Here is a 26,311-nt window from a genome sequence, read left to right on the forward strand (position 1 = left end):
TAGGTTGGAGGTAGGTCAGCAGCTTTGGGGAAAATGATTCTCTTCCAAATATCTGGAACAGTTGGTGGATTTTGTTTGTTTTCATGTAGTGATTAGGAAAACAGAAATCATACATTTTATTGGCTCATTTGTTAATAATTTAAACCTATGTAAGTTGTAGAACTATCAGAAATAAGAACTTTCCTGCAGATCAGGGAGGGTGATAGCTTCTACACCTGCATCGTAGGTGGTGGGGTTAATGAAGGGGTATTGATTCATCTTTCAGAGGTCAGGATTCTTTGCTGCCCCACCCTTTGGAGAAGTGTGCATTTTTGTTGACTGTCTTCTTGGCTGGGGCAGAGGTGTTGGGGGTGGAACACTGAATAAACATGGAAATTTATTCACCCTGGACAAGAAAAACCACTTCTTAGAGTAGGATACTCTAAAGCTTCTCTGCCTTCAAGTAAGAAATAAGCATGTTCTGGTATATCCTCTGTGGTAGTTTGAATAGGAATGCACCTCCATAGACCCATGTGTATGAATGCTTGACCCATAGGGGTGGCACTATTAGGTGTGGCCTTGTTGGAATAGGTGTGACTTTGTTGGAATAGGTGTGGCCTTGTTGGAATAGGTGTGACCTTGTTGGAATAGGTGTGGCCTTGTTGGAATAGGTGTGACCTTGTTGGAATAGGTGTGGCCTTGTTGGAATAGGTGTGGCCTTGGAGTAGATGTGGCTTTGTTGGAGTAGGTGTGGCCTTGTTGGAGGAAGTGTGTCACTGGAGGCTGGCTTTGAGGTCTCCTATGCTCAAGCTATGCCCAGTCTCCTTCTGCCTGTGGGTCAAGATGTAGAACTCTCAGCTCCCTCTCCAGCACCATGTCTGCCTGCATGCTGCCATGTTTCCCGCCACGATGACAATGGACTAAACCTCTGAAACCGTAATCCAGCCCCAATTAAATGTTTTCCTTTGTAAGAGTTGCCATGGTCTTGGTGTCTCTTCACAGCAATAGAAACCCTAAGACAGCCTTCAAATCATGATTCTAGAGATTTACATGCAGAAACATGGATACTATCTATTTGGGAGTTTGTTTTCTATACGTCCTCTTTGCCGAGGAGTGCTCTGCATGGCACTTACATTTGTCAGAGGGAAGAGGACAGTTTCTGTCACCTGTGGGATGTGGTAGGAACCCGCCATCCGGGCCCTTCAGGAAGGCAGTGAATCACGGAGGATGCTGTGACGCTGAGCTGGGAAGACAGTGCTCAGAGCCTAGCTGGGCTTTCTGTCTGACAGATGAGATGAGTGGATGAGTCTCTGCTTTAGGCCAGTTCCTGGAGGAGACCTGGGCTTTCTGAGCACCAGTTTCCTGACCTGTAGCATAGAAATAATCACTCCTCCCTCGAGGGAGCCCATGATACGTGCGTTGGCCCTCGTGACCTGTAAAACTGAGCAGCTGTAAGGAGTTGTTACTTTTCCAGAAGAAAAAGCAACACCCCAAAACGGAAAGCTGTCCCCATAATAACTCATCTCTGGGACAGCACCAGAAGATGTCATGATCTGAAGGCATTGTACAGCATAGTTTCTTATTTGAGCCTGTAGATTCTGTCCAGTCATCTTATTGTTTTCAGGTGAGATTCTGTTAATGAAAGAGTTTCAGGCCTATGGGGGCGGGGGTGCATTGTTAACAGATCTTTATACATTAGCAGAAAAGAAATATATTTCTTGTTTATATTCTTTTTCTTTGGAAATTTTGTTTGATACTAACGTTAGAAAAACAAGATGAATATTTTGAAAACATTGCTGTAGGATAAACATAATTTGAAAACAGTCCAAATTGAGTCAATCGGTGTTCTGCAAGAGCAGATTGCAGCCCAGTCTTGCACAGTCGGGGAGATGAAGAATGGCCTCCTACCCACAGCCCTGTCCAGACATCCACACACTGCCTTACCAACTCCCTGCTCTTCATGATCAAACTTGCCCTCACGTCAGAGATCAGAGTTCATCCACATGCGCTTTTCCAAGTTTCAATTGGCCTGGGTATTGCCAAGGACTGTGCTGTGCCATCCTCGGCGCATTCTTCTGTGCCCATGCTTGTTTCATAAGCTACTTGGCACAAATACCCACAAATGTCTCTTGAGATTGGAGGTGTTGATGGCTTGTCATGCTTAGAAATTCCCCTGGCTTCTGGTCAGGGTTAAAGTAAGGAAAAAGAAGGACTTTGCCAGCTTTCTCACTCCAGGCCTTGATCTTAAATCTAACGATGTTGAGTATTAATGTTTACTACTATTTTGGTCTTCTGGTATCTTTGGATCAATTTCTTTCTTTTTTTTTTTTTTTTTTTTTGGTTTTTCAAGACAGGGTTTCTCTGTGTAGCTTTGCACCTTTCCTGGATCTCTGTAGCCCAGGCTGGCCTCGAACTCATAGAGATCCACCTGGCTCTGCCTCTTGAGTGCTGGGATTAAAGGCGTGCGCCACCGCCACCTGGCCAATTTCTTATACTTACAAACATCCTTATATTCTCCTAAGAGAGAAAGTACGGGGCGAGAGGAGGCTCTCACCCCTGAGCTGTAGAAGAGGATGAGGATTGTGGGTGAGACAAAGGTGAGAGCCACCGGCACAGTCTCTCACTGGAGCCTTGCTTGGAGCCTGAGGGGGAGGAGGACAGGAAGGAGCCCTTGCTCTTGAATGCATCAGGTATGAGGCTCCAGGAGCAGAGAGGAGCCGAGCTGCCGGGGGTGGGCTTGGGGCCTCCTCCTCAGTGCCCTCCTCAACATTCCTAGCTTCGCTCTGAGGGAGCAGCTCCAGGCTGTCAGAAAGAAGGGGGTTCCTTCACCCATTAGAGGGTTATTATTGTGTTTGTACCCCAAGGCAGCAAGTAGTTTTCCTGTGAAAATCAGTTCCATGAATGTGGCCCCAAAAGCTGTAGCTGGGCAGTCCGTGAAGCCCCCTGAGGAGAACGGTACACACGAGAGCAGCCCATGTCTGCTGTGTGTGCCCCATGGCTGTTTCCTGTGATGTGTTAGTGTGTTCCTTATGGTTGTCCTGTGAGTAGACTATACAAAATAAGTAGTCCGATATTTGAGGGTCTTCAAATTGATTTACTAATGCCTTACATAAAATACTGATCTCAGCATGGAAGTACAATAAGGACCTGTGTGTTTTGAGTTCATCTTTCTTTTGGACTCTTTTATGGAGCACAGATCTCTGGAGGATATGCAGGTGTCCACAGGAAGGGATGGTTAACCTCCACTGGTGGCCAGGGCAAGTTTGACTTAGCTATCCAAATTTATTATGTGTTGTCAGCTTTATAAATTATTTAGGGCAGCTTGTGAATATTTTTACATAGGAGGATGAAGTTTAATGCTCAGGCTTATTTTATTTAATGAGTTGTGGTATCAGTCCTTAGGTGTGATAAGATCATTTTAGGGGTCAGGATACATGTGATCTCATTCCTAGCTCATTGCTAGCTGCTTTGTGGCCATAGGTGGATGCTAGTGATGGTACAGGCGTAGTTCTCGAGATCCTGGCAAGTTAGCAAGGGGTGGCATTCATGCCAACCTTTCCCTGCCCTTTTACAGGATGAGCTTACATGTTTAGTTTGTTAAAACCATAGACTTGTGTGGGGCACCCACTAAGCATATTGAGTGCCTACTGTGTGCGCTAGATTGAGATTGGAAGGAAAATCACCCAGTCTCTCTACCCATGTCTTAGTTTATTTTCTATTGTGATAAACACCAAAGAGCAACTTGGGGAAGAAAGGGTTTATTTCAGCTTATAGTGTATCCTGAAGAAAAGTCATGATGGGAACTCAAAGCAGGAACTGAAGCAGAGGCGCTGGAGGGATGCTCCTTACAGGCTTGCTCAAGCCTGCTTTTCCATACAGCCTAGGACCAACCAGCTATCCAAGGGTGGTACCCCCCACATCAGTCCTTAATCAAGAAAATCAGACTTGCCTACAAGCCAATTATTGTGGAGGTAGTTCCTCAGTTAATGTAGTTCCCTCTTTCTAGACGACTCCATCTTGTGTTAGCAAAACCTAACCAACACAGTGCCTGCCTGGACTGGAACAGATTCCTACATAGTGCTCCTGTGTGTGGGTCACGCCACTTTAGACACTTGGCATGGGCCCTTTAACAAAAAGAATCTGTCACACGGCTGCCTGCACTTCACAGATGAGCATCTGAGGCAGCAGGGACCAGGGCCAAGTGCTGGAGTTGGTCAAGCTTAAGAACAGATCTCAGCTCTGCACTGAGCAGAGCCTTTTAAAGTGCTTTACATTTCTCTCACTGTAGTGTGTGGTGGTGGGTGAAGGCATGTGCATGCCATGTGCCTGGGGAGTCAAGGCACTCGTGGGTCAGTTCTGTCTTTCCGCCATGTGTCTCCAGGCCTCTCACTCTGGGCATTGGACTCGTGGCAGACGCTCTTGACTTGCTGTGCCATCATGTTGGCCCACAAACTCATAATCTCAAAGGACGAAAAGGAAGGGTTCTAAACAAAGGGGGTGCTGACAGGCCTAAGGTGTGTGGCAGTTGTGGTAACCAAAAATAGAACGTAAACGGGGAGTGGGTGTGCCTTCCCACAAGTGTCTGAACAGATGTCCCTGTGCAGCCCAGGGTCACTGTGACGACCTTATTTCAGCCCCGTATTTAGAAAGATGTTTGTCAGACATCAAATGCCCTTTTGTCCACATGCCACCGCAGAGGGAGCCTGGAGCTATTTCTGGAGCCTCCTTTGCAAACCCCCATAATCTGCTGCTCATCCCCAGCTCCTGGGAGCTGAACCTCCCAAAAGCCTTTTAGGGGTTTTTGTTTCTCTGTCCTTCTGGCCTTTCAGGGGTTCATCTGCATCTGCACCAAGTGACTAAAATACTGACATCAGGCCTGGTGTGGTGGTGTCACATGCCTTTAACCCCAGGACAAGGAGGTGGAAGCAAGCTCTGTGGGTATGGGGCCAGCCTGATCTACATAGCAGTTTCCAGGCTAGCTCTGGGAGCACAATGAGACCTTGTCTTAAGGAAACAAACAAAACCTTTTGAGATCATAAACTGTAGTTTATATTAGCAGTAAAGTTTTGGTTTCTGTGTCTACAAATAGGAACACTGTTGAAAGCTATGGACAGTTTGGCCATCATAGTCCTTAGATGAAGAAAACATGGGGAGAATATGGAAAGGAATCCTTGAGGCAGAATGCATGCCAGAGCAAGAGGAACTCGAAGGTGATGCAAAGGGTAGAAACGGAACTGTTCCCTGGACTGTCATTCGAGCCTGGGAATAGAGAAAGCATTGTCTGTTATCAGAAGAGTCCGGCTGTTTGTTTATACAGAAGTCTTTCTGAGACACACATGAGCCTGCCCATGCAGAACAGAAACAACCGAAGCCTATGGAGGCTGTAAGACAGGTAGCCTTAGAAAGGTATGTTCCCCAAAGCCACTGGGAGCCGTGTGTTTCTCACACTGGAGATCCACATCTGGTCGTTCACATGTCCTATGTGTTCAGATTAGTGTACCAGGCTGTGAGAGAGCAAGGTGAGTTGTAGGGCCTCACTTCTTAACCCAAGTGGAAAAGGAGTATCCTCCACCTCCTTGCTGTATCACTGCAAAAGACATGAACTGGGTAGATTGAAATTTGTCATGTATGCATCCTGTTCTCAACACAGTCAAGTCGACGTGATGACGAAGAAATGATTTTAACATTCTCTGAACCCAGATGTAGAAGCGACAAGGATACTGTCTAGTCCATACAGCTCATGGCTGACTGTTGGGTCTTGCACACAGGTGGTTTTGCAGCTGCAGTTACTACCCCTCTGGATGTGGCTAAGACAAGGATCATGCTGGCAAAGGTAAGTGTCAGCTAGTGCAGATCTGATGCCATGGCTGCCAGCAGGCAGAGTTGAGGGATACAGCGACCCCTGGACCTGCCGGGCCATCAGTACTACTGACATGAGAAGAGTAGCGTTGTCATGACTGCTGCACATCTGTAGCCGTCGGTGTGATGGGTCTGTGTGTAGCACACGTCCACTGCACTAGCATTCTCACAGCTGTGCTAATAAGATCTGAGGGCTCCTGCCTGGTGTGTTTTCAGATCTAAGACTCGAGAGCTTGACTAGTTCCATGTTCCTCAGTCATGATTGGCTATGACCAGTTAAGGCAATTGTCAGAATTGTTAAAAAGAAAAAACAACAAAGCAAACTCCGGGCTGAGCTTTAAGGAATTCCAGTAACATATCTGAACATGCATTCTCTCAGGTCCAGTTCTGTAGAAAGCAGAGCAGTGTGAGCAGAATTCTAGTCCATAGCCCTGAGGATGGGGTCCTTTTAAAACTGAGAGCGGCATTCTTCATCCCTGTCAGGCTTTATAGTTAGACCCATTTATACGTGGAACCCTCACCCCCACCAGGCCAGGCCTGCTGCTTCCCATCAGCTTCCTGTTGAACAGTTGCCATTAGTTCCTAGGTGAGCTCTGAGAAAGGGCTTCCCTGAGCTGCCTGCCTGAATGTAGGCAAGATGTCCAAGTCAACCTCAGAGCGTGCCTTGAACGAGGGTGAGGGGAGCCTTCTCAGAGCACTAGGGGGTAACAGCCTTATTCCTTCCCTGTCCTCTGCAGGCGGGCTCCAGCACTGCTGATGGGAACGTGCTCTCTGCCATGCACGGGGTGTGGCGCTCACAGGGACTAGCGGGGTAAGGACAAAGCCAGCCCTCAGCTGCCTTCCTTGCCTCTTCTCCACTGGCTCTTCCTCAAGTCTTTGTGCCTGCCATGGATGACATGCAAATGTGTGACCCTCAGCAGTATTGGGGCTGCAGCATTGATACAAATAAGCCCCTACTTATACAGTGTAGACAGGCAAGTGAGGTAGAAGAAAGTGTTTGGGGCGTGGGTGTTTGTAACCACTTTTAAGAGCCATTGGTGGCCAGGCCTTATGATGGGCATGTGGTGTGCATCTCTAGGTGTTATTTTATTGGTGGATAATTTTGTCATTGCGCAGAAACACTCAGGGAATATGGCGTCTAGCTGCTAGTGCATGTGACTACCCTGGAGATTGTGGACAGTTGTAGCAGTAGTAAATACTTGTGTATCTGGAGATAAACAAATAGAAAAAGAGATATGGGGGGGGAGTGTCCCGCCACGCCATCATCCTACAGGACCAGTCTGGTATATGCAGTCTATATGGTTTTCTCTGAAGCATTACCTAGGTCATGACTGTACTGTCTATTCCACAGTGGTTGGCCTCAATTGGGCTGTGAGTACCATATGCATGATTTGGGAAGCCTCCTAGGTAAGCGGTGGCTGGCCCACAGAAGCAGCAGCTGGTGACAGTGGCTTTCGACACCATGAAGGCCACCTGCCAGATTTCAGTCTTGTTTCCACATATTAGCTTCTGCGGTGACTTAGCCGAGCCTCTGACCAGTGTTGTAGAGCTGCAGCCCATTTGCCCGTGTTGAGAAAGTGGTGACAAGAGATGGCAGGGTGGATGGGGCAGTGCCCCACCACGGCCACTGCTTTGTAGATGATGCAAGACCAGCTTTCCCTGTCCAGGTCACGACACACACTTGGCTAAAACTAAGCAATGCCAGAACTACAAGCAGAAGAGAGAAAGCAGAACAGGTCAAGGGTGTGTGTTTGTTCTGACCCAGCCTTAATACTGAAAGTTAATTTAGATTTTTGGCTCATCTTCTGAGTCTCCACTCTTGGACTCTGGTCACCTTGTACAGGGCATCACTGAACAGCATGTTCCAGGCAACAATACCTATGAGTGAACATACACCAGCTCCAGCCCTTCTACTCAGAGACAATAAATGATTGGACAAAGAAACAAATGAAAACAACTGCCCCCTTCCTGAACAGGTGGCTCAGTCCACCTCCTCTTGCAGCTCCAGATACAGCCACCACTGTCTGTCTCCTGCCCTGCACTAAGCTGACCAAGTCTGCACATATCCCAGCAGCCCCCACCACCAAAGAACCTGATGCTCTCAGAGTAGATTGGAGGCAGATCTTGCTTTTAGTTCTCATAGGCAAAAGCTGTAGGCAGAAGTTTCTGTGTCCTGCAGCTGCTCTCAAATAATCACTCAGAGGCTTAATATAAATTATAAATGTTCAGCCAATAGCTCAGGCTTATTACTAACTAGTTCTTAAAACTTAACTCATTTCTATTAGTCTATGTGCTGCCCCGAAGCTTGTGGCTTTTGCCTCTATCCCATTTTGTGTGTTCCACTCATTCTCTGGCTGTCTGGTGAATCCTCTGACTCTGTCCTTCTTCATCCCATCATTCTCACCTAACTTTATCCTGTTCAGCTATTGGCCAGTTAGCTTGTTTGTTAAACCAATCATAACAACATATAGTCACACAGTGTACAGAAGGATTATTCCAGAGCATTTCCTCCTTTTTGTCTAATTAAAAGGAAGGTTTTAACTTTAACATAATAAAATTATATACAACAAAAACAGTTATAAAGAATTACAGTTACAATATCCAGTCTATTTGTATTTGGCAAAATTAGAGAAAATACTCTATTATCTAACTATTTAGTCTTTAACTCTACCAAAGACCCCAGAAGGATGAAATATTACCTAATGACAGGGACCACAGGCTGTCTAGACCCACAGTTCCACTGTAACATTGATGCATCCAACTCTGGCTTACATGCCTAGAATATCTGACACTTTTGAGAAGCAGGATTTTTGAAGGACTGTCCTACCTTTTCTTGGCAAAGTTGGGCAGTCACCTTTCTTGCATCCTACTGGTCCAGTTTGGACAGTATATTATCAGCAATTGAGGCAAGGGCAGTTTCTTTCCCCACATGACTAGCTTTTGCCATAAAGAAAACAAACTCCAAGTGGAGTTTCTTTGATGCCCATCATCTTCTTTGAAGTAGATTGGTGTTGCCAGGAGCAGACGCGTCTCACTGTCATTAAAAGTATTAGGCTATTAAACATATTAAATGTCATATTCTGTAGGTCTTTGAAGTGTTTGAAGACCATCTATCAATCTAAATATATGAACTTGAGAACATATCTAACATGACTAAAGTTGATTATTATAGATGACTATTAATCTGTATTTAATGATACATTACATTTTTAAGTGAGCTGCATAAACACAATACCTTAAACAAGAGTAGAAATATACAGTATAACAAAATTAACTTCAAATTTTTAACAATAAATCAAAATCCATACCAGTGTAAAATATTTAAGAATGTTTTTTTGATTAGATTCAGTAATCTACCTTTTTATCCCATTTCTATACTCCCCCTTTTCTTTTGAAAACGAGATCCTTGAATCTAATCTCCTTTGTTCAGCTTTTTTCTTGTTTACTAATAACATCTTGTAACCAACCCCCCTTAAATGCTAATAAATATCCATAACTCATCTTTTGGGAATGTGGGCATAGTTCTCTAGACTACTTTCTGTTGATTGAGGGTCTGGTAATCACTGGGAAATTTTAGACCCTGAGAAAATTTAGAATTATGGTTAAGTCTTGGCTGGAGTAGTTTGTGTACCATCTGAGCCAGCAGCCTTGAAGCTGTTCAGGATGAGGAACTCCAAGGAAACTTCAGCAGAGGCATTTGAGATGCTGGATCATCTGGGTCATTTGTTTTCATTGGTGTTTGGTCTCCTTATTCTGAAAATACATCAACTTTTAAAGGTAACATACATATGTGCATTAATACAAGTACGGATTGTGCACTGTACACAAGTCAGCCAAAGATGATTTTTGTTTTATGTTTAAGCAGGCAAAATATACATCATGTGTCTTATAGGTTCTTGTAGTTCTTATAGGTTTATTTCTTTATTTGTAGTCAGGATTTCAGGGGGTCTTCCTCAATCAAACCTGATCATCTTCAGCTAACTTTGAAGAATTCATAGTCTTTTATTTTCTATGGAAATAAAAGCAGAATCTCTTTTCCAAAGTAATGTATCTTTTGACTTTCACTTTGAAGTCAAGACATATTCAAAATACATAGGTTGGTTTAATCAAGCAGCATTTATAATCTGCCTCTTAGCAGCTGTTGCTCCTTCCTCAGCAGTCAAAAAACTCAAAGACAACACAATACCATACAGTGTCCAATGGATATTTGAAGAATACCAGAGCTCTAGAGCAGTGTTTCTCAACCTGTGAGTCCTGACCTATTTTGGAGGGATGAACAACTCTTTAACAGGGGTTGCCTAAGACCATCAGAAAACAGATACTTAAATTATGATTCATTCCTAACAATAGCAAAATTACAGTTAAGAAGTAGCAAGGAAGATAATCTTATGGTTTGGGGCCACCATAACATGAGTTATTGTATTAAAGGGTCACAGCATCAGGAAGGTTGAGAACCACTGATCTAGAGAATGGTTCGCTATCACCACTGTGGTTCTGATTGGACTGGGATGGGGCACCTGAGTGTCCAGGACTGGCATGTGTGAGGTGCTCCCCCTCCATCACAGTCATGTGCCTCTGGTGTCCTCATGTAGACTGAACAAGGAAAAAAGAATCCACAAAGATTCATTTCCTTCTTGTAGAATCATATTTGTGAAACTCCAACAAAATGCAGCTGAGTCACCAGGACAAGAAAGTAGCAGAATTGTTTAAGAACTTCCTTTCCTCCTTGAACTGAGACACAGACGCCCCTCGGGTGTCCCATTGGGATATACCCTTACCTCAGATTCATCCCTTGACTCTGTTTTTAGAGCACAGCTGTTAGGACAGTGGTTACTGTCTTAACATGAGTGTTTCCAGGTAGGCAATGCAGCCTTCGGCCATGCTAGACTGGGCTCTAGTTTCTCACTCATACTTGGGAACGTTACTTCGTGGTCTTCTATAGGGTTTGACAAGTAGTGTATTGAAGTGAGCAAACCATGGCTTCTGTCCCTAGGTTATTTGCAGGTGTCTTCCCACGAATGGCAGCAATCAGTCTGGGAGGCTTCATCTTTCTGGGTGCCTATGACCAGACCCGCAGCTTGCTGTTAGAAGTGGGCAGGAAGAGCCCGTGAAGTGGACACTGTGCGTCCTTGGAGAAGAGGACTGCTGTGCAATCCCTGTCCTCCCGTGACTGGCTCAGTCATCCAAGCAAGGAAGTTGACGCTGCAGCGTGGTGCCTTAAGGAGTGCAGCCCTGAGTGTCGTCCAAGGCACAGGCTGCCCGAGGAAGCTGTCCTGGGTGGGCCTTCGGATCAGCATCTCAGACCCCTCAATAAATCCTCTTGGTGAGCTTAGGCCAGGCCCTTCGGCATTCTTGTTTGGTCATTGTCCTCTGCTTCCTGCTCTCTGTTTAGTCACTAAAAAGCAAGCTGCCTGCAACTGGAAGCGAACGAGTAGACTGGGGAAAGGAAGGAGGCTGGGGCAGAAATTGTACGCGTGGGTGTTTCTCCCCTGGGCTAATTCCTATTGTAAGATTATAGCTTTGTTTAAAAAGCATGCACTGCAGGTGCATAGCATGCATTCTTTCTGGTAAGGAGCCTGCTGTTTTTAATTACCCTCGTATTTCTCCTATAAAAACACACGATTATATTATTTCACAGCACAGTGCCCCCAAATGCCTAGTGTGTGAGACAGTGGACAGCTGCAGTCCCAGCGAGTGGGTGGGCCCAAGTGACTTCAGTCAGGAGCATGGCTGAGGGAAGCGCATGGCTGAGGAAAGGAAGGCCCACAGCCACCACTGTCCTCCAGGAGGACCGTCTAGAGCTGCTCCTTCCCTCAGTGTGTGCAAGCAACACTGGCTGCAGGAGGTGGGAGGGTCAGCATATTTGGGGAGCATAAGGCTGAACTAACCAGCTCCAGGTGGCAAAAAATCAGTGAGCTATCTGAGGAATGTAGCACCACCGTGTCTTCTGGGGCAACAGTGTATAGCCTGCGATGCTCTGTCTTAAGTATTCTCCTTGTGGGGGAAAATATTATTAAAAGCAGAGTAAGTGTACTTAGAACAATGACCACAGCACACACTTGGTACTTATAAATGAACCTTTATTAAAGACACTTTAATGCCATTTGTTAGACACTTCATATCTTACATGTTTTCAATGTACATTGTACCAAAATTTCTATAAATAAATAACTCTGTACATAAAAAGTAATACTTCCTCTTTCACATTGCCTCTCAGAAGCAGCAAATTCACATATTTTGTGGAAGTAACATTAATCAGCCAACTGTGGAGAAGAAACGTCTGACTGTGCTTTGTCCTGGAGCGCAGTGATGACCTATGACATGACAGTACACTGTGACCCTGGCCATCACTGCCCTCCAGCTCTCAGGGACTGTAAGGACCGAGTTTGTTTCCATGTAGTCTTTACTGAATTATACATTGGCACTCACAAGATGGTTAGCAACAGGGCCCCAAAGTGCAAATAGACCCAGGCCTGAGACTCAGTCTTGTACAGTCCAAGCCCAGTTTCACTGTGCAAGGGAACATGGTGGACAGGCCTAGAAGTGACTCTTCCTTTTATCCCCCACTGCAATGCGGTGCTGGCAGAACTATCCCTCACTATTGAAAATCCACAGATGTACCAACACTGGCAGCCTCTGCCTTAATAAGCGTCAAAGACCCATTGAAGGAGACAGACAAGACATTTGCTTTTACCGAGTGAGTTACAAAGAAAGACAAAAGGCCATGCTCCATTGTTCTGAACCATTGCTTTTGGTGGGTTAACAACCCTCAACCTCTTCTTCAGAAACAGACCCTGAACCCAGAAGAAAGGCAAGTGACGCATGCACCCCAGCTCTGCAGTGAGGCCGCCAGAACAATGCACCTGAACCTGACTAAGTGAGCACATAGCCAAAATGCCCTCCTTTCCAACCACGAGCAACAGCTAATGTGGCTTTACCTGAATTTCAGCTGTGCGTTAAGGCACCAAAACTATTCCTGACCCTCTCCAAAATTAGATAGCAACCTAATGTGGAAATATCACTGAAAGCGGGGCCCATGCGCTAAGGATTAAAATAGTCTCTGTAAAAGATATAGAATATATATGAAATCTCTGAAAACTCTTATGTACAGTGGTATCAAATACTCTTCCTGCCTTTTGTACACAAATAGTCTCTTGCATTTCTGTGCTCCAGATGCCAAGTCCTTTAGTCAAGTGATACTCCACACGGAAGTTAAAACCGTGTCCAGAGTGACGTTTGGACACCAACTTCCCACGGCCTCTCCTACCTCTTTCCTGCAGCGATTGCTTTAACAGAGCTGAGGTAGATGAAGCCTAGCTTTTCGGGGCCAAGAGCAGTGGTCCTCTCCGTTTCCCAGTGAGCTGTCCCGTCAGTGGCACAGACTCAGGACTAGAGTCACAGGCCTGGGGGAGGTGGCCATTGGAAACAAGCAAGTGCTGGGCTTCAGTAGATACGGCATCTTCTGTGAGCTCTGGGCTGACTGACGTTAACGTAGGAGAAGGCTGTAAGTCTATGGAGTCTGGTTCATGTAACTTTGCTAAAGTCCAAGAGGAATCTCCTGTGAAAAACAAGAGGGTACGTCAGCCTGGACACACCCCTCAGGGCTCCCACCCACCCAGACACGCCTCCAACACAACACTTACCTTTCCCACCTGGGGGTGCCGCCCTCTTCTTCAAAGACAGCACTATTCTGTCGTGGTTACTCGGATAGAGTGTTCCCCCAGAGTGGGTGGGAGACCCATCAGCAGTCCCAGTGTAAGGATGGTGTGGAGAACAGTCTCCATCATGCTGCCTGAGCTCTTGGCTGCTTGGTGGTCCTGGCTGTCCACTCTCTCTGGACACAGGCTGGGGGTGGAGGGCTTGTTCCTTGGGCTGAATGTCCGTGTCGGTGTTACAGTCACTGCATACAGCGGAGCCACCGTGTGCTGAATGAAGAGCAGAGCCAAAGGTCAACTGGACCCAGAGCCACTCAAGTCTCCAGCCCCACTCAGAGGCCCAACTGGAAGCTGAGTCCTGTTTTCCACTGCCTCTGTAACCACCCTCTCCCTCCCTGGAATGTACACATGCAGAGTCCTGGTCTTTTGTGCTCAATGTCCACATGAAATTGATTTAGAATTTCAAATTTTCCTTTGACGCAGGGGAAGGTAATAGGGAAGATTTGCATTAGGCATCACACAGGGGCAGATCTTGGGAACAATTAGACATTAAGCCTCTAAGACTCCTGGTAGCTGGACTGGGGAGGTGGCTCAGCAGGTAAAGTGCTTGATGAGCATAAGGATCAGAGTTCAGGTCCCCAGGACAGTGTGGTGGCCCACCTGTCATCTGGGGCTTGGGAAGCAGAGGCTGGAAATCCTGGAGCAAGCTGGCTAGCTAGAATAACTGATCAGTGAACCCTGGGCTTCAGTGAGAGGCCCTGCTCAATACCTAAGGTGGAGAGTGACTGAGGGATAGACACCAACCTCTGGCCAATGGTGGGGCATGGTAGCCCATGCCTGTTATCCTAGCATTTCAGAAGGCTGAGGACAGCCTGGGCTACAAAGTGAAACCTTATCTGAACAAGACAAGACTGTTCGGGTGCAAGGATGCTCCCTCCATGGTTTGTGGGCCTTGCCTGTAAGTGCTCACCAAATCACAGGCTTACCTAAGAGACACAGGAGGCTGAAATCGAAGGAAGCCAGAGCTTCCAGTTTGTCTTCTGAATACAATTCAGAGAGTGTATGAGTCAGGGACGTGCTGCTCCTCTAATTTATTAAAGTCAACCCCGATTTCAGTGTCGAAAGCAATGGCTTTCCCTGATCCAAGTGACTCCTACCTGTTGTATACAGAGCAGCTGTCCTGTCGGCTTTCTCTATCACTTTCCATGGCTCTCTAGTGTATCCAACACACAGCTTGGGCTGCCGGCATGTAATGCTGTGCACGTCGACCTCTGGGAAGAGGCTCGAGTCTCTCAGACACACACCTGAAATAGAGCCCCTTACAATTTAGAAACCTCTCAGGTCTCTCAGCCGAAGGGACAGGCTACAGCTTTGTCGCAGCACCCATCTCTTAGCATCCAACAGGGATTGGTTCCTATGCTCCTCGGAGATGCCCGAATCCAAGGATGGTCAGGTCCTTTCTGTGAATGATGCTGTTTGCACATCAACTGTACACCTTCTCGGATAGACCTTGAGTCGTCTCTACCCCTAGTACCCAGTAACAATGAAAACCGCCATACATAGTCAGTACAGACACAACTTTCCTTTCCCGAATATTTCCAACCTGTGGTTGTCTGAACCAGCACAAGTAAAGCACCAACAGTACTGGGAAGCTGGTCTGGGATCTGGAACGTCCTCTGCATCTACGCTTCCTGGCAGTCCCACCTTGACTAGGAGACACAGCGCTAAGCCCTGTGCAGGGACTTCTGGCAAACCAGATGGTAAAACCGCAGAACTTGTACACACCAGATCCAAAGCAAAACATCTGTCAGTCCAAGACCTGGTTCACCACATGCTCGCCCCAGGTCTACCCCAGGGAGGAGGTAAAGCTGTGTCCCCGACACAGCTGGATCAGACTGTTTCACTGTTCTGGAGCTTACCATTGCCTTCCATGTGCCCACTGGCCTGATGACCACCCTCAGCCCTGACCACAGTTTCCTGTCTGTCAGAAAGGGTTCCCTGAGAGGAGAGGTAGCTTGGAACATCTGGAGGCACGATGGTTTCATCTGCAAGGAAACACAATGATGAAGTAACAGGGCTGCCACAACAATAATATAGCTATATATTCGCAGTCACGAGGCCACACAACAGTGGTCTGAAAGCTCTGCTCATTAACCTCCTTTCCATCCTGCTGTAAAAATCACAGCAGTCAGATACCTGAGTCCACAAAGATGGGGGGCCTAACAAAATCACAAGACTGAGAGCTTGGGAACAATCTGATTCATGACAACAGGCAGGGCTTGGTGCCTCTGAATCACCATGGAGACCAGAAACTGCAGGGCCCAGCAGGTGCTTGAATTTGAGAGTGTTCCCATTTCCTGTTATGTCCCTCAGCGTTAACATGTTGTTGGGGGCTCAAGGCCTCAACTCTACAGACAGAATCTTATTCCTAAAGATTCTAGAAACCTAAGTTCCAGTCAAAAGCTCAAGCCTGGCGTCACCGTGCCGGACTGCAGCCCTCACTATGTCCACTGCCCCTGAACAGCCTGCCACACTGCTGACCTGTGTTAGTGACGCTGTACTCCTCGCTCTTCTTCCTGGTCTGGTAGATGATGCACACCCACACCAGCGAGGTAAGGACGATGCTGCAGACCACAGCAATGGTGAAGATGCCTATGGTGGTCCCGTCCTTCCGGCAGCCAGGGGTGGGCAAAATGCTCAGCTGGCTGTGTGCTCGCTCGGTGCCCAGGGGATTAGACATCTCACAGGTATACCGGCCTGCATCCTCCACTACCACGTTCTGAACAACCAGCAGCTGGTTGCCTGGAGTGAAATGGTGCCGCTCGGTGAGGCTCAGTGGGCGACCTCCCTTCAGCCAGGTGATGCGCGGTGTGGGACTCCCAGTTGCTTTGCACTGGAGGGCCACCGTTTCCCCCACAGTTACCACACGGTCTTCCAGAGGCACTGCCAAGGATGGAGTTTCTGCAGGGAGCCAATGGAGATTGCACAGGTATTCATTCTACGGGTCTTCCTTGCTGGAGGTCTACTTGTTTTCCAGACAAGAGACAATCCCATATAGTAATGAAATGCCATCTGAGATCTTTTATTGGTGCTCCAAGCTTTTCAGAAGGCCAAACGTGACTAAATCCTTGCCATTCTAGGAACAACCTCAACGGAGCAAAGACCTAAAGCCGTACACCAAACTGTCCTAGTGTAGACCTGTGTCACTACTCCTGACCAAGACCACACCCACCCATCCCCCTGGAACAGAGGGAATTCTTACTAAGACAGACAGACAGACAGCTGAGTACTGTCCAGACTGAATTCCTTGCTGACTGTCTTTTATGAGCCAGAACCGCTTGCTTAAAAGCAGCCCCAAATTTCAAACTAAGTAGAGTCTACCACACTTATTCCAGAAAGCAGATACCTGTAATACTTGAGTTTTACCCCCACCCCACCCCACCCCACCCCACCCCACCCCACCCCACCCACTGTCCATAGCGAACCTAGGACGGTCAGGGTAGCGTTTGCTGAAACAGAGCCAGCCGAGTTCTGGGCAGTACAGCTATACACCCCCATGTCGTCGACTTTCACATCCGTGATGAAGAACACATCATCATCTGGCATGACATGCATCCGTCGCTCACGAGCTGCAGGGAAATCAGTGCCTCCATCCTTTTGCCACGCAATCTGGGGGTTAGGGTGGCCCGTGGCAGCACACTCGAGGCGGGCTGTGGTGCCAGTCCGGATGGCAATGTCATAGGGAATTTTGGTGAATGACGGCAACACTGGAAAAAAAAAATCAGGTAAAACTATATGGGCTGGCTGCGTGAAAAAGCCGACTCCTGACAAATATCCCCACTATGTCCAGGCCTCAGCTCATTGCTACTCCAGCCTTTCCAGGGGTACCCAGCTTCTCCCCATCCCAGGCGCAGCACTGCACCCACTACACTTAAAGCCTTCCTATTGCTGTAGGCTGGCGTTAACCACTCGAAGGTAAGGCTTCTGATGGAACAGTCTGCCTGAGCCTCCACAATAGTCACTATACAGGGTTCTCCAGAAGTCGGGGTCTGGGGCTGACCTGCTTTAATTAGCTGTCTGGAGAGAGCTGGGCAACAAGACATCCACTATTATGGAAAGCCAAATGCCTTCACCATGGAGGAACCAATAGGCTGGCTCGCCTCTCTTGAGGAAACCCACTGTGGTTGGGGCCTGTAGGCCCCAACACATTATCAGCCACACCTAGTCCAAGATACGCAGTTTACTAGCTTCTGTAGCTTTAGTATCAATGCGGACACAGTGGGCAGTATCCAGACTTGATGCCCAAGCCACTGTGGTGGAGAGTCTAACAGCTGCCTCAGTGTCCAGGAAACACCCAGGCCTCTTGAGGCAAGCCCAGGCAATCAATCTGCCAACTGTGGTCAAGACTGTTTTGGAGGACGGAGGCAGTGCTTCAGGCCACCCTCAAGCCAGTTCTTCATCAGCCTGGTGTGGAAGGCTTACCTAGTCCTGCTGTCCTCACCTCCCAACATACCACATCAACAGTAGTAGTCCAAAAGAAAGGCACCCAATGGGCTGTGTCACAACCTCCCTGCACACTGGATCATCAAGCTAGGGGCTCAACCCACACCTAATCTCCAGAACCTCTAGGGCACTGGTTCTCAACCTGTGGGTCTCGAACCCTTTTGCAAACCTCTATCTCCAAAAAATATTTACATTATGATTCATTACAGTAGCAAAATTACAGTTATAAAGTAGCAATGAAAATAATTTTATGGTTGGGGTCACCCCAACATGAAGAACTGAATTAAAGGGTCACACTTGTCTAGAGGGATGGGGACCGCCACTTGTCCCAAGCTGCCTTGCTCCCAGATATACCATCTACTCTAAGGGCAGAAGCTTCCTCGGGATCTAGGGATGCTTGGGGTCTGGAAACCACATGCCTTGGTTTGTAGAAGAAAATGAACAGAAAAAACACAAGCTTAACTCCGCAATGTCACTTTACATAACTGGACTTTAAAAATCACCCACCCCAAACCAGAAAGAACGATTCAATCTGTACACCACAGCAGCTTGTATCTCCTACACCAGTGACAGACAGACTCTGCCCGAGAAGCACAAGCTGCCACTTCCCTACCGTTCACGGTGAGCCTGGCCTTCTGTGAGTATGTGGAGCCGAAGTGGTTAGTGATGACACACTGGTAGCGGCCCTCATGTCCGAATGTGACATGACGGAGGTGCAGGATAGTGGTGTACTCCATCACTTCGCCATCCTGTGCACGGACATGTGCAAAGTTCTCCATGTCTGCGTTGGCCAGGACCTCATTGTCCTTCTTCCAGGCGAAGGTCATTGGGGAGCTGCTGCTGCTGGCTGCTGAGCACGTGAAACGGATGTCCTTGCCCACCACAGCCATGGTCGTCTCAGGCTGGGTGATGATCTGTGGCTTTGGAAAGTCATCTGGGGAGAGAACCAATCGTAAGGCACCCTGCTCTCTGTGTATGCCGGCTGCCAGTCCAGCTAAGCAGGAACTGCGTCAGTTCTGGTCACAGGGCCAGCACGGTTAGTTCCGCCACACGCGGTGAGTGCTGTGCCATGCTCAGGCCTCCCTGCCTCCTCGGCTAGAAATAAGCCCACGACTCCTCAGCTCATCAAACCAGCCTAGCGTTTCCTTTCGGCAACTCTGCCCACTTGGCCCGCTTTACATCTCCAGGCGCTGTCAGTCATACTTGCAGACTAGTTCCCAAAGAACTGGGGTTCAATGCACTTTGAGTGTCAGGACTCAAACACACACTACTGTTCACACAGGTAAAATACCACAAAAATGGCAAAAATAATTTTTTCCAATTTGTGGAAAACCATGTGTTTAATAACAACCCATGGCTTTTTGATTCTAGAAAAAGGCCACACCTCAGTAAGGACAGTGAGAGTGCAGTGTTTTCATATATCCAGGTCTCATTCCATGTCCCCAGGTCTGTGACAAACTTGAAACCCAGAAGCTAGCAACCAGCAAGGGCCAGCTCCCTCAACGGCTCCACAAGAACCATCACTGTCTGGAGCAACTGGGAACTCTGACCTTGCAGGAGCACCCAGGGCAGAGGAAACCCTATTGCTGAGCAACTGATGAACTGGTCAAGCACCACTGTTTGAGCCACAGCTGTTCAGGGGACCACCCTAGCACTCGGGCAGCTGGTGAAGCAACTCTCAAAGGGAATCAGATGAAGAAGACACCAGTATTGGACAATGAAAACCTCCAACAGAGTCCTGGGAATTTAGAAGGCCACATGGGTCTCTCAAGCTATGCAAATACCCAGGGAAGGTTTGAAGGATTTCTAATTTCTCTCCTGTGACTGGGCTGGGGGATCCACACAAACAGAAAATGATGGCAAACCCAACACCTACAGGGATCCTAGGGAGGGGACAGGAGACTCAGGAAGGATGTTTGTGTCCAGTTGTTAGCTAATCACTAAAATAACCAAGCAGAAACCCAAGGGAGCTGTGTAGAGCATGCTTTACGGCCTAGGCCCAGGAGACAGCCCTAAACAAACAGGTAATAAATGGCAGCAACCAGCCCAGAAGGACAGCAAGCCGAGAATCTGATCCTCACACTGCTCATATGGTGTGATTTTTTTTTTTTTTTTTGGTTTTTCAAGACAGGGTTTCTCTGTGTAGCTTTGTGCCTTTCCTGGAGCTCACTTGGTAGCCCAGGCTGGCCTCGAACTCACAGAGATCCGCCTGGCTCTGCCTCCCGAGTGCTGGGATTAAAGGCGTGCGCCACCAACGCCCGGCTTATGGTGTGATTTTTGTTGCCCACTTTTCAACAACAAAGGTAGCAAATACACAGATAAGAAAATGGCAGTTGGGAGAAAGTATCTGAGGAGCCCTAGATTCTGAACTTTTTTTATCTTACTATAAAAATAATCAAAGAACTAAGGGAACCATATATAATAGTTAAAGACCATAAATACCTTAGCAAAGACATTATAAAAAGGAACCAAATATAGTTTTAAAGTAGAATAAGTGAATTTTAAAAAATCACTTAAGAGGGGCTTGATACAACTGAGTTGGCAGAAGAATATGAACTTGAGACAGATCAGTGGAGATTATCTACTCCATGAAACCAATAGAAAAAAGGAAGAAAAGAAAACTGAATAGATGGCAGAGGCCTATGCCACAACATCTAGAGGCACAGCAACATGAAGATTAACCAGACACTACCAGGACAAAGAAGAGAAAGGTTTCAGAGAAACAGGCCCAAGCACACTCAATCTGATGGGAAAGATGCATCCCAGGTTCAGTGAACTACAAGTAGGGTATATTGGAGAGCTACATCCATATGCACCATGAAAAAGATGCACCACAGTCAACCTGCCAAATGCCAGAATAGCCCAGGTCAACTCATCACATTAGAAAGGGCCTCCAAAACACCAGCAGCAGACGTCTCATCAGAAATCAGGGAGGCTGAAGACAGTACAAAGACATATCCAAAGTCCTTACATAGAAATTATCAACTAAGTCCCCATAACCATCAAAAACACCTCCAAAGTTGAAGAAGTAATTTAAACATTTCCAGATTTTTTTTTTTTTAAAGGGCAATCTGCAGTAGGGAATTTCTTGCTTCCAGACCTATGCTGCATGCATTCTGGGTGTGTCTTTCAGACTAGATGCAAACATCAAAAAACAAACAAAACAAATCCAAACACTAAAGAAAATTACACAGGTATAAAATCAACACAGGCCAGTTAGCCCAGCACAACTGGTAATCGAAGCTCTAGTTCCCAGTGAGAGATCTGTCTCAAAAACACAAGGTGGAGAGGTCCTGAGGTTGACATCTGAGGTTGACCTCAGGCCTCCACACACATGCATACAACAGAAAAGTCTACAAACAAAACAAAAACCAACCAGAATATATTATATCAGCATGGTCATGGGATACAAAATCATTATCCAAACCAGTTGCATTTCCATATACAGCATTCCAGTTTCTACCACATTCAACTGCATCTCTGTTTCCACGTAAGAGTAACATTTTTACACTACAAGCTATAAAAGCAAGACTGAAAGAATAACAGAAAAAATATAGTCAATAAATGGCAGGCTGAGAAGTGGGAACACCATGTTTATGCATCAGGAAGACAATACAGTTAGGATGGCCATGCTCCCACGTTAATCTAGAGTCAGTAAAATGCCAAAATCCTAGTTTCTTTTATTAAAGAAATGTACAAATTAATATCTTGTAGAGAAATGGCAAGGGACCCATGATTGTCAAAATAATCTTGACAAAGAACAAAATATGGAGTCGCTGAAGTTCTATAATTCGTAGGAAAAAGCAGAGAAGTAAGGTATCATGACCTGTGTGACTTACTAGTTCTTAAAAATGACACTGAGCACAAACAACAGAGTGTGGAGAACTTGAGACTAGGAAACTATAAGACTCTTTTGCTCTTCGGCTATCAACAAAATTGATTAAAAAAACAAAACAAAAACAAAAAAACCTCACAGAGCAGAACATATTAGCAAACCCTATACATGATCAGAGTCTGGGATATAAGAAAGCATTTACAGCTAAGGAACAGAAAGACACGACATGGACAAATGATTTTAATGGCCAGCTTTCCAAAGAAGAGACACATTTATCCAGTAAGCACATGACAGTTCGCTCCCACTGTAACTAAGCCGTAGTGACAACAAATGTCCAATAGAAATTAGAATCCCCATACATAGTCCATGGGTATGTAGAATCATGAAGCCCCTTTGGAAAAACAGATTCAGCAATTCTATTCTAGGTATACCCAAGAAAACATACATAAAAACCTGACTGTGTGCAGCACATTATTCAAAAGATCCAAAGAGTACTCACAACCTAATGCCCAACTTCTGATGGATGAATACCTAAATTGTATATCTGTACAACAGGAGGCCATAATGCCATTAAGTGAGTACATGTTAAGGAATTCTACACTGGGGCATAGCTCAGTGCTGGAATGCTTGCCTAGCATGCCTCAGGTCCTGAAGTCAAACCCCAGCACTATCAAAACAGAAGAACTGAGAACTCAGTTACAACTTGCCAGAAGGAGCAAGCTAAACTTTTGTATGGTCCTGTTTATGTCAGCTGCCCATAAGAGACTGAGACACAGCTGGACTGGTGCCTTCAGAGGATCTGGGAATAGACTTGGGACAGGGGCAGCTTAATAGCATGGGTGTGGGGTTCTTTTAGAGGCAATAAAAGTGTAGAATGAGTAGTAATACTGGCATTAATTTTGATTATCTAAAGCCATTTTAAGAAGGTAAAGTTTTACAGTATGTAAATTGTATTTCCTCTTAAAAGGTATATTTTACCCATGTAAAATATACAATTCAGTGGTTTTTTTTAGTATCTCCACAACTAGTTGTAATCACCACCATAATCAATCTGAAACATTTTTATCACCTCAAACAGAGAAGACTCTGACCTTTTTAGCTCTTCCCCTTCTATCTCCACTGCTCCCCAGACCAAAGGAACTGGTAACATGCTCTTCCTACCTCCATAGAGGTCCCTTATTCTAGGCATTCCATGTGACTTCATTCACTTGGCTGATCACTGTCAAAGCCTATCCATGCTGTGGGACGGACTGACTGACCTGATGTCCCACTGGACAGCTACCCTGCCTACCGTCTACTCATGGGTGTCTGGGTAGCTCCAGCCTGGGCTGTTAGAGGGAAGACTCGGCCAGCACTTGGTCCGAGCTGCTCACATCCTTTTACATGTATCACAAGGGTGGGCCCCGTAGCTCACAGTGTACTGTTTACATAGTAACGTTCCCTGTGCAGCACCGAAGGGCTGGACCTCTCCATCGCCATCTCTACTGGCACTCACCTAACTTCATGCTAACTTCCTTACATGGGTAAGGTGTCTGTTTCTGTTTCTTAGAAAGAACACACAAGTGGGAGATACCAAGAAGAGTCTGAACCTCTGATTTCCTATCAAGGATTCTAGTGATTCTCAAATTCTCATGGGTGGTTACGAGGGGCTTGCTGTGATGCCACGTGTGGCAAGGCCAGCAGCTAGGGATCAGGTATCGCCTGCCCTAAGTCCCGTGGGTGCATGCAAACAAAGACTGCCCTCCAGTAGGACAGATGGAGGAAGCCACAGACTACTTAACTTCAGGAAGCCCAAACAAGTTAATGGTGGTGGGCTCGATTAGCACTGGCCTTGTAAGTGGGCCTGCTTTTCTGTGACTAGGGGGCCTCTGCACAACCCTGGATTCTACCCAGGGAGTCAAAGCCCCGAGAAGTCAGCAAACCTGTTTTGTGAACTAACGTGGTGGGAAGTAGAGGATGAGTAGATAAGAGGACACGTGTCTCGCCTCCAGCAGGCATAATTAAAAAGAAAAGGGGTTGAGCAAGTGGCCCTGGGGCACCCATGCTGCTAGACAGGGTCATAATGAGCACTGTCCAGGAAGAGATCCTGAAGCTCCGTGAGGCCAGAGGGAACCACTGACAAGAGGGCTGTACACCCCACTCCTGCTCAGACCTGAAAAGACTTCACATTCTTGGAGTCCATTTCGTTGGCTAGACTATGTGTGTGTTTCAGCCGTTCTGCGTTTCTGTGTTCTTTGTAAATTCAATTTGGATCCTGACCACCCTGGTCAAAAAGATGGCGACAGCCATGTTCCAGCAGTCTGGAGGAAGAAAGCCTCTCACCAGTGCACATTTCAGTGGTCTGGACACACAGCAAGAGTGCAAGTCAACATCGAGGAATTATTTTTACTACAGTGGCTGTTCTCCTGAGACCCGTCCTTCCTGTGTTTAACCTCGAGTTCTTAGGGCTGGAAAGAAATCCACATTGAAACCCCATCCTCATGCACTGTGTGAACTCACAGCCAAACCCAGGCACCAGGACCCTTCTGAAAAGACTACAACTATCTCCCTGCAACCAATGATTTAGATTTGTAGCTGAACTTACTCCCTTCTAATTAAATACATGTACTCCAAGAACCACATAATGAGGCACCGTACAGTAAATACATGTGGTTTCCGTGGGAAATAAATTGCACCCAGCAGCTAATCTGTAACCACGGACTACATTAACTTGTGTCATAGGACTGAGTCTCACAATGAGAAGTTCCTTCTGGCCTCTCTGCCCTTTATCTACCAAACAAACAAACAAAATCAAATCTCAAAGATAATCTTACCACACACAAAACTGTCAGGAAGCACTGAGAAAATGCTCTGGCCCTTCAGAGACTCTGGATGGGCACAGGTGGCTGTCACAAAGGCCTGTAGCATCCTGCCCACGAGCCATGGGGGTAGCCACTTGAGCTGGCAGTCACACAGGAAGCTCTCACTGCTGATGTGGCTGAAAGAGAAACAAGAGGTAGACATTTAACATGTGTCCATTAAGGGAGGGGACTCCCTTATACAAAGAGCAAAACACTGCAACCAATCAGCTTAGAAGTCAGGACATCTAGCTATAAAGGGAATGCTTTTCCTCATGGCTTTCTCCAGTGACGAGGACCAGCTCATGCAATGTGGTCAGATTCAAATGGAGTACAGCTTCTGATAGAGTCGGAAGGGCAGAACCCAAGATGCTGTGTGTCTAACAAGCCCCCAAGAGATACTCAGAATGTCTGTCCAAAGACCACACTTGGAACAGCAGCACCTTGTGAGTTTACCCAAGCCCTAAGGGGTCAAAGCTCCTGTCGCCCTGGGGATGCCTTCTAATTTGTTGTGATCATGAATGCATTCCACATGGGAACCACACTGCCCACCACTGGCTCTCCACATTTCTGATAAACTGTATGGAACTTCCGAACTGAAGCAGACTTTAAATTCTGCAACAAATCCTAAGAAATCCTTTCCTATATGGCTGTTATCTTCTTATTTGGCAAAACTGTAAATGTTTGATTAACAAGCCCAAGCCTCACCAGCACACCTTCCTCTTGCCTGTGTTTACCATCACACCAGCACTACAGTGGAGGGCAGTGCTTTCAAGTTAACTGCTGCAGCCCAGCAGGCGTGAGAATGCTCAACTTTGGCTTTGTGAGGCTCCAACCAAAACAGAGAACATTTTCATTTTTCAGCACCTGAGGTTATACTTCCAAACAGAAATCAGAATGGCCAACTGAGCAGACGTTCCTTCTCCAAGAGTCACTCAGATAAGTCACCCAGAGTCTAGCTGCCTGCATCCTGAGAGACCTGGAGTCTTGAGTTTGAGTGGCACTTGCCCACAGCCAAGGACAAGAAGAAAGTACATGTGTGGACTGCCCATCATGAACTGCCCGTGGTACATGGTGAGAAACGGGCGATTCCAAACACATCCTAGTCTCACACCAGCAGCTTTCTGTTTTCTCCCCCACCCCTGCGCCCCGATCTAATCAACAGTGACATTCTGTATTTATAATAGTGTGGAGCTCGTCAACAGCACAGAGGGATGAACACAGCCCATACTGACCACAGAGTAAAGCCTCCTCCTTCCTCCTGTTTTCAGATTCCCACCTTCAGCCTCTCCAAACCACTTTAGGAAGTAGTTTTCCAAAGACGCAACTGATTTCTCTCAAAGCATTCAAACAGGGATGCTTGCCCCTCTCAGACCACAGTACCAGTACGAGGTTTTACATTCTCATTTGATGGGCAGGCTGTGTTCTGCGAGATTTCTAAGGGCTGTCGTGTCATGGAGCTACTGTGATAGCAGAAGGCCAGCAGCACTATCCACAAGAGAGTGACTAATCCATACACCACACAAGGAGGCAAGTGTCAGAATGAGCCCTGGGTAGTGGTGGGCTGGCAGTGGGAGGCCAGGTGAAGGACCAGAAGGAACTTCCCACTGTCAGAACCATGGCTCATCAAAAGATACTTCTGT

At 46.7% G+C, this 26,311-nt stretch overlaps 2 protein-coding genes across 5 annotated transcripts in view; one reads left to right on the forward strand and one right to left on the reverse strand.

The window, feature by feature from the left end:
• The window catches only part of Slc25a26 (solute carrier family 25 member 26), a 124,462-nt gene extending 113,292 nt beyond the window's left edge, over positions 1 to 11,170 (forward strand). For all 3 annotated transcript variants that reach the window (XM_006972567.4, XM_015989225.3, XM_015989230.3), the window contains 3 exons: positions 5,748 to 5,812; positions 6,576 to 6,649; positions 10,832 to 11,170. In XM_006972567.4, coding sequence (XP_006972629.1) covers positions 5,748 to 5,812; positions 6,576 to 6,649; positions 10,832 to 10,949 — 257 coding nt within the window. In that variant the 3' untranslated portion in view covers positions 10,950 to 11,170. The remainder of the gene's footprint in view (positions 1 to 5,747; positions 5,813 to 6,575; positions 6,650 to 10,831) is intronic.
• Positions 11,171 to 11,901: 731 nt separating this feature from the next.
• The window catches only part of Lrig1 (leucine rich repeats and immunoglobulin like domains 1), a 102,822-nt gene continuing 88,412 nt past the window's right edge, over positions 11,902 to 26,311 (reverse strand). For both annotated transcript variants that reach the window (XM_006972595.4, XM_076567425.1), the window contains exons 12-19: positions 24,645 to 24,808; positions 18,610 to 18,930; positions 16,979 to 17,260; positions 16,035 to 16,454; positions 15,413 to 15,538; positions 14,651 to 14,797; positions 13,482 to 13,763; positions 11,902 to 13,396 (exon numbers count right to left, since the gene is read on the reverse strand). In XM_006972595.4, coding sequence (XP_006972657.2) covers positions 13,152 to 13,396; positions 13,482 to 13,763; positions 14,651 to 14,797; positions 15,413 to 15,538; positions 16,035 to 16,454; positions 16,979 to 17,260; positions 18,610 to 18,930; positions 24,645 to 24,808 — 1,987 coding nt within the window. In that variant the 3' untranslated portion in view covers positions 11,902 to 13,151. The remainder of the gene's footprint in view (positions 13,397 to 13,481; positions 13,764 to 14,650; positions 14,798 to 15,412; positions 15,539 to 16,034; positions 16,455 to 16,978; positions 17,261 to 18,609; positions 18,931 to 24,644; positions 24,809 to 26,311) is intronic.

This window comes from Peromyscus maniculatus, chromosome 3, assembly GCF_049852395.1.
Source record: "Peromyscus maniculatus bairdii isolate BWxNUB_F1_BW_parent chromosome 3, HU_Pman_BW_mat_3.1, whole genome shotgun sequence".
Classification (NCBI taxonomy): Eukaryota; Metazoa; Chordata; class Mammalia; order Rodentia; family Cricetidae; genus Peromyscus; species Peromyscus maniculatus.